General features: G+C 33.7%; 1 protein-coding gene across 2 annotated transcripts in view; it reads right to left on the bottom strand.

The window, feature by feature from the left end:
• The window catches only part of DYNC2H1 (dynein cytoplasmic 2 heavy chain 1), a 377,984-nt gene that overhangs the window by 191,280 nt on the left and 173,557 nt on the right, over positions 1-13,147 (bottom strand). For both annotated transcript variants that reach the window (XM_051986889.1, XM_051986890.1), the window contains 2 exons: positions 7,120-7,239; positions 6,415-6,549 (listed from right to left, as the gene is read on the bottom strand). In XM_051986889.1, coding sequence (XP_051842849.1) covers positions 6,415-6,549; positions 7,120-7,239 — 255 coding nt within the window. The remainder of the gene's footprint in view (positions 1-6,414; positions 6,550-7,119; positions 7,240-13,147) is intronic.

The raw sequence follows: 13,147 nt of genomic DNA, 5'->3' as shown, positions 1-13,147 counted from the left end.
TAACTTTCCTCTCCCCTCCCCAAGAAAGCAATCAGATACAGGTTATACACGTACAATCACATTAAACATATATCTGCATTAGTTGTGTTATGAAAGAAGAATCAGAACAAAGGGAAAAGCCACGCACGTGAAAGAAAAAGCAAAAAAACAAATTTTTTAAAAAGTGAAAATAGTATGCTTCAATCTGCATTCACAAACATACTTCTCTCTCTGGATAGAGAAGGTATCTTCTATCACAAGGGACAAATACAATTGTTGATATATCTTTACTTACATAAAAAAGATCTCTAGTCAATTAATGTGCTAGGCACATACTAAGTGTTAGGAATACAAAGAAAAGTTAAAAAAAAAAAAAAGCCCTAGTCCTCAAGGGAACTTACATTCTAATGGAGGAGACAATGCAAAGTACATACAAAATATATTAGGAGGTGCTAAGAGAGAGAAGAGACTAGCAACGAAGTAGACCAAGAAAGGCTTCTTAAGGAGTTTGGAATTTGTGTTGAGGATTGAAGAAACCAAGGAAGGTAGGTAGGAGATAGAGATGAAGAGGGAGAGCATTCCAAAAATGGGGATAGACAGTGCAGATAAAATAAGGGGGAAAAAAAGTATCATGGAAGGAACAGTACACAGACCAGTCTATCTGGATCCCAGCATATATGGAGAATATTGAAGCATAAAAAAACTTGAAAGGTAAGAAGAAACTACATTGCAAAGATTTTTAAATGCTAAAAGGGCCACCAGACCAAGATGAACTGAATCTTCAATTACTAAATGTGATTACTGAGTCACTGTAAGTGATAATTGAAAAATCCTGGGAAACAAAAAAGAACTGTTGGACTAAAAAAGGGAAAATGATGCAGTTTTTTTTTTTTTTTGAGAGAAAGCAAAAGATGGGATGGGATGGAATCAAAATAGCAAATAAAAAAGGAGAGACTCATTGGAGCTATCCCAAATTCCAGATTCCAGCCATATGAAGCCAATGAGGCCAAAATGAAAGAACTCAAATACTGTGAAGCCTCAGTCAGGATAACCCAAGATTTAGTAGCTTCTATATTGAAGGACCAGAGGACTCAGAATATGACATTTCAAAAGCAAAGGAACTAAATTAAAAAACAAGAATCATCCACTGAGCAAAACTGAATATAATGTTTCAGGAGAAAAAAATGGACATTCAGTGGGGGGAGAGTACTTGAAGCTATCTCTTACTGGAACTGGCTCAAAAGAGGGAATAACATACACATTTAGTTGAGTACAGAAATCTAACTTACCCTACAAGAAAACAGAAGGAGAAGGTGGTAGAAGAGAGGGGAGGCTGAAAGAAGGGAAGGAAGGCTGGGAGAGAGAGTAGTCAAAACATTTTTGAGGATGGACAGGATAATAAAAGGTCAGAGAGTACAATAAACAGAAGTTGAAATAAGATGGGAGGGAAATATACACTAATTCTAATTGAAAAAAAAATTTTCTCTGATAAAAGTTTCATTTCTCCAAAATATAGAGAAATGAATGAAATTTATAAAATTTCCCCAATTCATAAATAAAGATTACAAATGTGTGGTTTTCAAATGATATATTTTCAAATCAGATATATTTATAGTAATGTGAAAATGCTCTAAATTACTATTGCTTAAAATAATCCAAATTAAAACATCTCTAAAGTACCACTTCATGCCTATAAGATTAACTAATATAACAGAAAAGGAAATGACAAATGCTAAAGGGGATTTTGGAAAACTGACACAATCTCTGGTAAACAGCTCTGCTAGTGGAGCTGTGAACTGACTTAGCCATTCTAAAGTGTAACTGGTAACTATGTCCAAAGGACTATAAAACCATGTACACTTTTTGACCCAGAACCACGACCACTGTTATGTCATATCCCAAAAAAGATTTTTTTAAAAAGGAAAAGGATCTATCTAAAAATATTTATAGCTGTTCATTTTATGGTGGCAAAGAATTGGAAGTCAAAGGGATGCTCATCAGTTGTAGTATATGACTATAATGGAATATTATTGATATAAGAAATGATTAACTGAGTGCTTTCAGAAAAACCTAGATTTACATTAAGTACTGCAAAATATATATACAAAAAAAGTTACAGAAGTTCTTTTTGTCAAAGCAAAGAATTAGAAACTAAAGAGATACTTATCGTTTGAGAAATAGATGAACAAGTTGTGGTATATGATTGTAATGGAATATTAATGTTCCATAAGAAATGATGAGCTGGATTCTTTTGGAAAAATCTGGAAAGATTTATATTAACAGGCAAAGTGAAACGAGAATCAGAAGAACATTGTACACAACTACAGCAATATTGTGATCACTATGAATGACTTAGCTATTCTTAGTAATACAATGAAATAATATAATTCCAAAGGACTTTTGGTGAAAAATGCCATCCATCTCTAGAGAAAGAACTGATGAAATCAGCATACACATCAAAGCATACTTTTTTAAACTTTGGGTTCTTAAGTTGTTGTTTTTTTGGTTTGTGTTTTCTTTCACAATGTGACTGATGGTAAATCGAATTGCTTGTCTTCTCAAGTTGGAGAGGAAAGGAGGGAGAGAATTTGCATATTGAAATTTTAAAAAATGAATGTTGAAAATAGTTTTTAAATGTAATTGGGAGAAAATGAAATATTCTTCTTTAAAAAGAAAAGCCAAAGAGTTTATAAACTATATAATACAAAAACAAGCCACACTTCTTTTCCTGGCAAAAGAATGTTAGAAAATATTATTAAAGAAAAATAGGGGCAGATAGGTGGCTCAGAGGATGGAGCACCAATCCTGAAGTCGGGAAGACCTGAGTTTAAATCTGGTCTCAAGACACTTAATACTTCCTAGCTGTGTGATCCTAAGCAAGTCACTTAACCCTAATTAACTCAGAAGGGAAAAAAAAAAGGTAGTAAACCTCTGGAAAAGTAGAGTAATCACAAAAGGCTAGTATAGATTCTTAAAGAACAACTATGCCAAACTAATTCTATTTCCTTTTTTCAATAAAGTGATTAAAATGGGAAACCACAAAAATACATTAAATTTAGATTCCTTTTATTTTTTAGCAAAGCATATGATAAATTATCTCATACTATACCTATAGAAAAGAAAGCTAAATAACAGCTAAATAAGAATATGTTTAAACTACTTTGAAATGGCCTTAAATGAACTCACTGAAATAACAAACTAAACACAATCCAAATCAAGTTAATCCAATGCTAAATAAATTTGGTTATAGTGATTATGCGGTTGGTCTTCCTACCAGAAAGACTTAGGCTGAAGTCTGGATATTAATACATAATCATTGTGTGACTTTTTCCTTTGTAAAATAAAGAATTTGATGTTCAGACAACTTCCTAAAATTATAGATTACAGAAGAATTGTTTTGCATTTGTGAAAGCCTCAGACTAAAAGTTTCCCAGAGAGATGAAATTACAAGTCCATAATCTCCCTCCTCCTCACAGAAAAATAGACAAGACACTATTCTAGGCACTAGACAAAAAAAAAAAAGAAAGATACATCTTTAAAAAAAACACCACTTTACTTGCTACTACCAACAATGCCAGGCATAAACATATACATATGTACCTGACAATTAGGAGAAAAAAAACAGCACCAAAGGAATCAGGAAAAATTGCCTAAAGAGAATCCTAAGGCATAAACCTCAGATAACCTGAGAACAAACTAAGAGACAGAGAAGAATATATATTACAGACAAGGGGGAAAGTCCTGTCTGAAGGAACATAAACAGGAGGAAGAAGGAAGGCCAAGAAATTAATTCTGAAGAGATATAAAGACTGTGATCCAGGCATTGACTCTTTGAGAAAGGAGGAAAGGAAACAAGTATAGATTATATGAAAAGAATGATACAGAATCATCCTAGAAATAACAGCATAATCATGAAGAGCAAAAAATATCAAGTTGAGGAATGTGGATCTTATCCAAAATGTAGCCTACTATTAATTTCTTTGAGAAAAAAGGGAGAATGGCCAGGAAGAGGAAGATATAATTTCCATCAGGAGGAGGAAGGGATAACACATCTATTGATAACAATCTCTGATTAGATTTCAGGGAGATCAAGAACTTGGATAAGAAAAAATTTTTCAACTTTATTTTCATTAAACTCTAACTGAAGTAATTTCCTTCAATTATAGCCTTTACTAAATAGCCAGAGAGATTTGTCTCTTACATACACAAACACACAAACACACACACACACACACACACACACACACACACACACAGAGAGATTTTAAAAAATGAAGTAAATCTCATGGGAAGAGAGGATGCTAAATAAGTAACAAAAAAAAGTCTGAAAGTGGCTATGAGGAAGGAAGGACCAAAGATAAATGCCTTTACTTGATTAATTAGAAGACAAGAGAGAAGACATATCTAGTACTACAGAGATTTTTTTCTATGAGTGCAAGAAGATAGAAGAAATATGAGAGGCCAAAGAAAAGTTTATTAATGGTAGAATGAGGGTTCTGGAAAACAGAATTAGATTTGAGAAAATAGAGTTGAGACAAAAAAAAAGGCAAGGAATGATAGGAGAGAAATTCCTAGGGAGTCAACAACACAGATTTACAAGGTTAATAAAGAAACATCCCTGAGTAGTTATTATTCAATCACTGTCATCTGGCATCCAGTTGAATGCCTCAGCGATATGTTTTTGCTTCAGTATTAACATATTTTTAAAAATCATAACTTTGATAGTAACAAAGATTTGATAAGGATCAAATTTGCAGATGATACAACACAGAAGGGAACTGATATAAAGTGGGACAAATCTTGTAAAACAATTTAAACATATAAAGTCTTTTACAACTTAAAGAAAACTGGCTTCATAAACATAATATCAAGAAGGTCTCATTTAACAATTGTTAGTCTAAAAAAGATCTAGGGGTTTGAGTGCATTGCAATGTCTCTGATGTTTTACTCAAAGGGAGCAATACATGAAAAATATAGAATTTTTAAGTTAGAAATTATTATGTCTACCTGTACTAGTATATTTTGAAAACTAAAACAATAATGGAACTTCACTTGACCAGTTGTCAGACTTCTAGGAATTTCAGTATTTACAATAATCAATAAGGAAGAATATGGGGAATAAAGTTTGAGAAGCATGGAAATCAATTTCTATCAAAAGTTATACATTTTATTGGGTAGAAAATGAATGGAATGACCTTCAGATATTGACATCTAAGGAGTGACATTGTGCATAAAGTTAAAGTTTCTAATATGAAAATTCAGTGAATCTCAATTCCATTGACAATGCTTGGGTTTATAATAAATAATAAATTTAAAGTGAAGAAAGGTGCAAGTTTCTGGCAAAAACACTGAGTAACAGCAGAAGTGAGAGCATAAACAACACAGAAAATAAGTTGTGTCTGATGCGAATTAGTATAGAAGATAAACAACAATGAATGTGTCAAAAATTCCTCAGGTATTAATTAAATTAAATTATTGCTAAATAAGAGGAGTCTGTAATAATGGGCATGAGTCATCAAAGAAAAGCTAAACTTTTTGCTATGTAATCAGGAAAATATCTAATGCTTAAAGTATAATCTGAAAAAAATCATTCATACATGAGATTATTCTCATTCTTTCACCATTCTAGATTAATGCTGTATAGTATATTCAATTGCACAATCATTTATAAAATACCTATTCCTATAAACAAAGTATTTGATAAATACAAAGGAAGCAAAATTGAAATAAAATGGAATCTGAAGAAAAATAAAACCCCTGTCTTTAAGAGGCCTACAATCTAGTGGGAGAGATTAAAGTTGTATTAAAGATAACTATATAATAAATTCAAAAATAATTTCAAAAATGAGGTCTATTCCCAGCATTATTGTAATTCTGATTGAATTTTGTAGAATACTTCCAGCTGTGGAAATTCAAGAAGATCAAGATAAGTTAAACTAGGCCTTAAAAAAAAATTAGGATCCCATTAGGTTGCAAAATAATTTCACCACTAAAAGACACTGTCATTTTTGACTGTTTAAGCAATTATATATTGTTAATATCACCATGGCTGATAAATGAATGACGAAAAATTTATCTTTTTCTGCAAATTTGTATATATTTCCTTTAGTCACTACTAAATTACCAAAACATTCAGGTAACTTGAGGGAAAGTATCTATGCTGATACATAATCTTTAATTAAAGCAGAGGCTGCCTAAGTCTGCACTGGTCTATGAAATATACAACAAACTAGTATGTAAATGAAGCTGTTTGGTATAAAAGCAGAGCTGGCATATTTAGGAAAGAAGAGCTAAATTTCCCAAAGCTTATTAACAACATTTCACTATATTACATCTTGCAGACATAGCCCTTAAGTTATGAGGCTAAAATAATTGCATGAGTCAATTAAATATTCAGAAATACTGCATAAAACAAAATGGAAGGAATATACTTACTTGATCAAGGGAAAGTTGAAGTTTGTGAGATTCTTTAAGTGAGTCTTGAATAAGTGCACTACTTGCTTTGGTCTGATTCAAGGATTCAATTAAATCTTTATTTTCCAATATATTGCCTTGTGATGTAGCAAGTGTCTATGTTAAAAGCCAAAGTAAAATATAATGAATATAGATTTCACATATAAATGACAAAATTAATTTTAATCTGATTTTGTAAACCAGGCTCATTTTATTTTTTCGGTAGCTTCCTCTCTCTTGCATTTCATGAAGGGATCTGTGTGTTGATTGAATTCTAAAAACCACCAAATTAGCACTTGAACTAATTGATTTTACATAATTATCAAACTGTGCCTTGGATTATTTTGTCTTTCCAATAATAATATATGTTCCTTAATGTTAAGGACCAAGTCTTTAATTCTTTGGATCTCCCATAATGCCCAGTATATTATTGTGTAATCTGGAAAATTAATTCATGCATATAATCTCATTCTTTCACAAGTCTAATATGTAGGGGAGTGTTAAGTAAGTATTTATTATATATATATTAAAATACTAATTATTAACTTTTAACTTGACTGAAAAAAGCAAAAATTTATCAAGAGAATTTAGAGAAAGCAAAAATCACCTTTACTGCTAACATAAAAAAAGCAAAATCCACAAAAGGAAAAGCTACTTAAATTTTCAAATCAAATATTTAAATTTTACCTCTAAAAGTGATTCCTCAAGTTTAGCTAGTTGGATTTTTTTATCTTCTTCCTGCTGCAGTAGTTTTGTTTTTTGCTCTTCCAGATCTGGTTTTTCATGCTGAATGGTTAAAGCCAACAGCTTTAAATTTAAAAAAAAAATAGTTTATTAAAAAAGTGTTTTCCTCTAAAAAAACCCCCGCATTCTATTTACCAAATATTAAAAACTATTTTTGAAAATAAGCTATTTTGTTTCTCATACTATACAAAGGGATTATTTAAAAGGGAGAGAGAAAATTGAATGCTTGAAATATTTTAAGCTCTACAGAAAAGATATCAAAATATTAATTAATTCATTGTCAATATGGTGTTAGTTCTTCAGAAACTATCCTCAACATATTAACATGAAGTAAAACAGCATCATAAAAGGGTGGGCATTTGTTTTCTTAAATTGGTAACAAAAATTGAGATGATTTTATGGAAGATAATTAAACAAAAAACAATTTAGTTTTTGATACACAAATAAATAAAAATACCCCTATAGCAATTTAGTGAAGTCATTTTGTAAAACTTGTAAAATTTCCTATTTATATGCATGCATGCATATATGTTTGTATATACAAATTATAATGTTTAAGCAAAGATCGCTAATAAAATATAAATATTTATTTTAGAAATATGTTCACAGTCATACATGATTAAAGAAAACATTTAATTTTTAAAGTGAAAATGTAAAGCTCAATAAAACAGACATAAGTCAGACAAAATAAAGTTTTGGGGAAAAGGAATGTTGTAAATGGAATTAAGTAAACAAGATAAAGCTTTATATTAATTGAAATGTCTCCAATATTTAAAAAAAGAAGAAAAAGATTAACAGAGGAACATTTAAGATACAAAGTTTAGCCTGGAAAACATTTTAATATTCAAAAATATTAAAATTAGAATTATGTTATTATTACTTATAGTCAATTATCAATTGACAGTCTCTTTGTGAGGCAGACAGTCATGAAACATCAAAGTGAATAGGACAGACTTCCGGGGCGGAGCCAAGATGGCAGAGCAGGCACACACGACTCTCTAAGCTCCTCTCATTCCCCTCATAACCGACTATTTAATCCAGCCTCAAAAATAGCTCTTCACTGCTTAAATTCAGGAAGATAAGAAGCACTACAATTTACCAGCCGATCTGGAAGCTCACCAGGAAAGGTTTGTCCTGAGGGGCCAGGAGCAGACTAGCACAGGCAGTGAGAGGCTAGCGTCCTGAGCAGACCAGGGGCGGGGGTGATCTCTGTGGCTAGAGAAGTTATAGGGACCACTCTGCTATAGGCTAACTGCTCTGCCTTGACTACAAAGCAGTAAACTGGCAGAGAGATTAAAGCCTGAAACAGAGGGTCCTCTAAAAAACACCAGAACCTAACGAGATCTGGCTGTAACCCCTCAAACCCGGAAGTGACTCAGGCAGACTTTACTGCAGCCCTGTGGCCACATCCAGCAGTTCGGGGCTTTTGCGGGGGCAGTTACTAATCTGCACGACAGGGGGGCACAGCCTGGGCAGCTATAATCGGCAGTGTGGGGGGCTCGGCCTGGGGCAATAGAACTTCCCCAGCTGCCTGCGCTTCCCTGGGCAGACACTTCCTGTCCCTGCAAATCCATTCACTGCTCAGCAGCTAATGCCCACAGCCCCAGGGCAGGACTTGGCTTGGGAAGTGAAACTCTCACTGCTCAGTGTCTAGCCCCAGGGCAGTCATTATCTCACACAGCCGGGGTTCTTTGAAAGGCACTTTCCCAGCCCGGCCCTACAGGCCTGAGTTACTTTCTGGTGGGGAACTCTTTCCCAGAGCACTCCAGTACCTAGCTGCTTTTTGTAGCGGTCGACAGGACAGCTACCCTGTCCATATACCTTTCATTGCTCTGCAGAGGAAGCTGGTAACCTCCTGGTTCTGAAGGCAGACCTTACAGGCTTTAACAAAATGAGTAAAAAAATCAAAAGAACGATTGATAGTTTCTACCCAGAAAGAGTACAGCTTTTCAACCCTGAAAAGACTAATAGCAGACAGTCTCCAGATGATTGTTGGTCTCCAATACAAAAGGCTCTCCTAGAAGAGACTATTCAAAACCTTAAAAGAGAGCTAGAAGAAAAATGGGGAAAGGAAAGAGAAGCTATGCAAAAGAGTACAGAAAAGGCACATAACTCATTAAAAGAAAAATTTGATAAAGTGGAAAAAGAAAACAACTTCCTGAAATGTGAATTGGAAAAGATGAAAAAAACTCCCAAGAAGTGCAGAGAAACAGAATTTGTGAATTGGAAAATGAAAATAACTCACTAAAAAAAAATTAGTGAAATGGAAAAAATTCCATAGAGCAAAACAACTCAATTGGACATATACAAAAAGAAGTAAAAAAAGCTAATTAAGAAAATAACTTACTAAAAATTAGAACTGAACAAATAGAAATGACTGATTCATTGAGACATCAAGAATCAGTCAAGCAAAACCAAAAAAATGAAAGATTGGAAAAAAATGTCAAATATTTACTGGGAAAAACAACAGATCTGGAAAATAGATCTAGGAGAGAGAACCTGAGGATCATCGGACTACCCGAAAATTATGATGAAAAAAAGAGCCTAGATACTATTTTACAGGAAATCATCAAAGAGAACTGCCCAGAAGTAATAGAACCAGAAGGGAAAATAGGCGTTGAAAGAATTCATCGAACACCTTCTGAAAAAGACCCTAAAATAAAGACTCCAAGGAATATTGTGGCCAAACTTCAGAATTTCCAGACTAAAGAAAAAATTTTACAAGCAGCCAGGAAAAAACAGTTCAAATACCGAGATGCCACAATAAGGGTTACGCAAGATCTGGCTGCCTCAACATTAAAGGATCGAAGGGCCTGGAATCAGATATTCCGAAAGGCAAAAAAACTTGGAATGCAGCCAAGAATAAACTATCCAGCTAAGCTGAGTATTTTTTTCCACGGAAGAAGATGGATATTTAATGAAATAGAGGAATTCCATCTGTTTCTAAGGAAAAAACCAGACTTAAACAAAAAATTTGATCTTCAACAACAGGAATCAAGAGAAGTAGAAAAAGGTAAAAGGAACTCTTGAAAACTGTATTTCTGTTGTGAATATACATAAAAATCATATGTATAATTTGATTTTACCGATATAACATAAAAAAGGGAAGTAGAAATGGAAAGGGGATAGTGCCAGAAAAAGGGAAGAAGGGAGATAAAAAGAGGGAAACTACATGCGACAATGAGGCAGAGGAAACCTATCATATATGAGGGAACTTAGAGAGGGGGAGGAACATTGTGTGAATCCTACTCTCATCAGAGTTGGCTCAAAGAGGAAACAATTGACATATTTGTTTTACACAGATTCTTCTCCCACTTCATTAAAAAGTGGGAGAGGAAAAGGGAGAAGGAAAAAGAGTAATAAGGGAAGGGTACAAGAAAGGGGAAGGGATTCCAAGGGAGGAGGGAGGGATACTAAAGAGGGAGAGCTGTGCGACGTTAGTGGGACCAATAGGGAAGAAGGGAAGGACGGCAAGAAAAAGAAAAGTATAATCTGGGGATATTAGGATGGCAGGAAATGCAGAATTGGTTATTTTAACCGCAAATGTGAATGGGATGAACTCTCCCATAAAGAGGAGGCGGATAGCAGACTGGATCAAAAGTCAGAACCCTACAATCTGTTGTTTACAGGAAACACATTTAAAACAGGGAGATACATATAGACTAAAGGTAAAAGGCTGGAGCAGAATCTATTGTGCTTCAGGTGAAGTCAAAAAAGCAGGGGTAGCCATCCTTATCTCAGATCAAGCAAAAGCAAAGATTGATCTAATTAAAAGAGATAAGGAAGGAAACTATATCTTGCTTAAGGGTACTATAGAGAATGAAGCAATATCAGTATTAAACATATATGCACCAAGTGGTATTGCATCTAACTTCCTTAAAGAGAAGCTAAGAGAGTTGCAAGAAGAAATAGACAGCAAAACTATAATAGTGGGAGATCTCAATCTTGCACTCTCAGATTTAGATAAATCAAATCACAAAACAAATAAGAAAGAAATTAAAGAGGCAAATAGAATATTAGAAAAATTAGGTATGATAGATCTCTGGAGAAAACTGAATGGTGACAGAAAGGAGTATACTTTCTTCTCAACAGTTCATGGAACCTACACAAAAATTGACCATATATTAGGACATAAAGACCTCAAAATTAAATACAGGAAGGCAGAAATAGTAAATGCTTTTTTTTTCAGATCACAACACAATAAAAACTACATTTAATAAAAAGTTAGGTGTAAATAGACCAAAAAGTAATTGGAAACTAAATAATCTCATCTTAAAGAATGATTGGGTGAAACAGCAAATTATAGACACAATTAATAATTTCACTCAAGATAATGACAACAATGAGACATCATATCAAAATTTATGGGATGCAGCCAAAGCAATAATAAGGGGAAATTTTATATCCTTAGAGGCTTACTTGAATAAAATAGAAAAAGAGAAGATCAATGAATTGGGCCTGGAACTTAAAAAGTTAGAAGAAGACCAAATTAAAAACCCTCAATCAGTTACTAAATTTGAAATTCTAAAATTAAAAGGAGAAATTAATAATATAGAAAGTAAAAAAACTATTGAACTAATAAATAAAACTAAGAGTTGGTTTTATGAAAAAACCAATAAAATTGATAAACCTTTGGTAAATCTGATTAGAAAAAGGAGAGAGGGAAATCAAATTGGCAGTCTTAAAAATGAAAAAGGAGAACTTACCACTGATGAAGAGGAAATTAAAGAAATAATAAGGGGTTACTTTGCCCAACTTTATGCCAATAAATTTGATAACCTAAGTGAAATGGATGACTACTTCCAAAAATATAGGCTTCCCAGATTATCAGAGGAGGAAGTAAATTGCTTAAATAGTCCCATTTCAGAAAAAGAAATAGAACAAGCTATTAATAAACTCCCTAAAAAAAAATCCCCGGGACCAGATGGATTTACATGTGAATTCTACCAAACATTTAAAGAACAATTAGCCCCAATGCTTTATAAACTATTTGAAAAAATAGGGAATGACGGAGTCCTACCAAACTCCTTTTATGACACAGACATGGTACTGATACCTAAACCAGGTAGGTTGAAAACAGAGAAAGAAAATTATAGACCAATCTCCCTAATGAATATTGATGCTAAAATCTTAAATAAGATATTAGCAAAAATACTACAGAAAATCATCCCCAGGATAATACATCATGATCAAGTAGGATTTATACCAGGAATGCAGGGCTGGTTCAATATTAGGAAAACTATCAATATAATTGCCCATATTAATAATCAAATTAACAAAAACCATATGATCTTCTCAATAGATGCAGAAAAAGCATTTGATAAAATCCAACATCCATTCCTATTAAAAACTCTTGAGAGTATAGGAATAAATGGACTTTTCCTTAAAATAATCAGTAGCATCTATTTAAAACCAGCAGTAAGCATTATATGTAACGGGGACAAACTGCAACCATTCCCAATAAGATCAGGAGTAAAACAAGGTTGCCCACTCTCACTGTTACTATTTAATATTGTATTAGAAATGCTAGCTTTGGCAATAAGAGTTGAGAAAGAGATTAAAGGAATAAGAACAGGCAATGAGGAAACTAAATTATCACTCTTTGCTGATGATATGATGGTATGTTAGAGTTCAAATGTTGGAGTTTGTTCTTCTCAGGGCACAGCCGGTTTAGAGGCTTAGAGCCCTTCGGATGTCTCCAAATCCAAAGGTTCTGTCCTTCAGCCTCTGCCTCTGCTTTCTTCTGCCTCCAACAGAGATGGAAGATCTCTCTTATCTCCTTCTGGGGAGCCCAGCCACCAACTTGCCGCGGAGAGAGGGCTTCTGGCGTAGCTCCACTGAAATCCGTCAAAAGTGTTCTCTGCAGCAGAGTCGTTCCTCTCGAGTCTAGCGCGATCAGCCAGCCAAGAGGAAAAAATGTATTCTGGAATGGCTGTCTCGCCTTATATGTGAACCTTCTGAAAGAATGGGA

The sequence above is a fragment of the Antechinus flavipes genome, chromosome 3 (genome assembly GCF_016432865.1).
Source record: "Antechinus flavipes isolate AdamAnt ecotype Samford, QLD, Australia chromosome 3, AdamAnt_v2, whole genome shotgun sequence".
NCBI classification, from domain to species: domain Eukaryota; kingdom Metazoa; phylum Chordata; class Mammalia; order Dasyuromorphia; family Dasyuridae; genus Antechinus; species Antechinus flavipes.
This window is presented reverse-complemented; position numbering and strand designations above follow the sequence as displayed.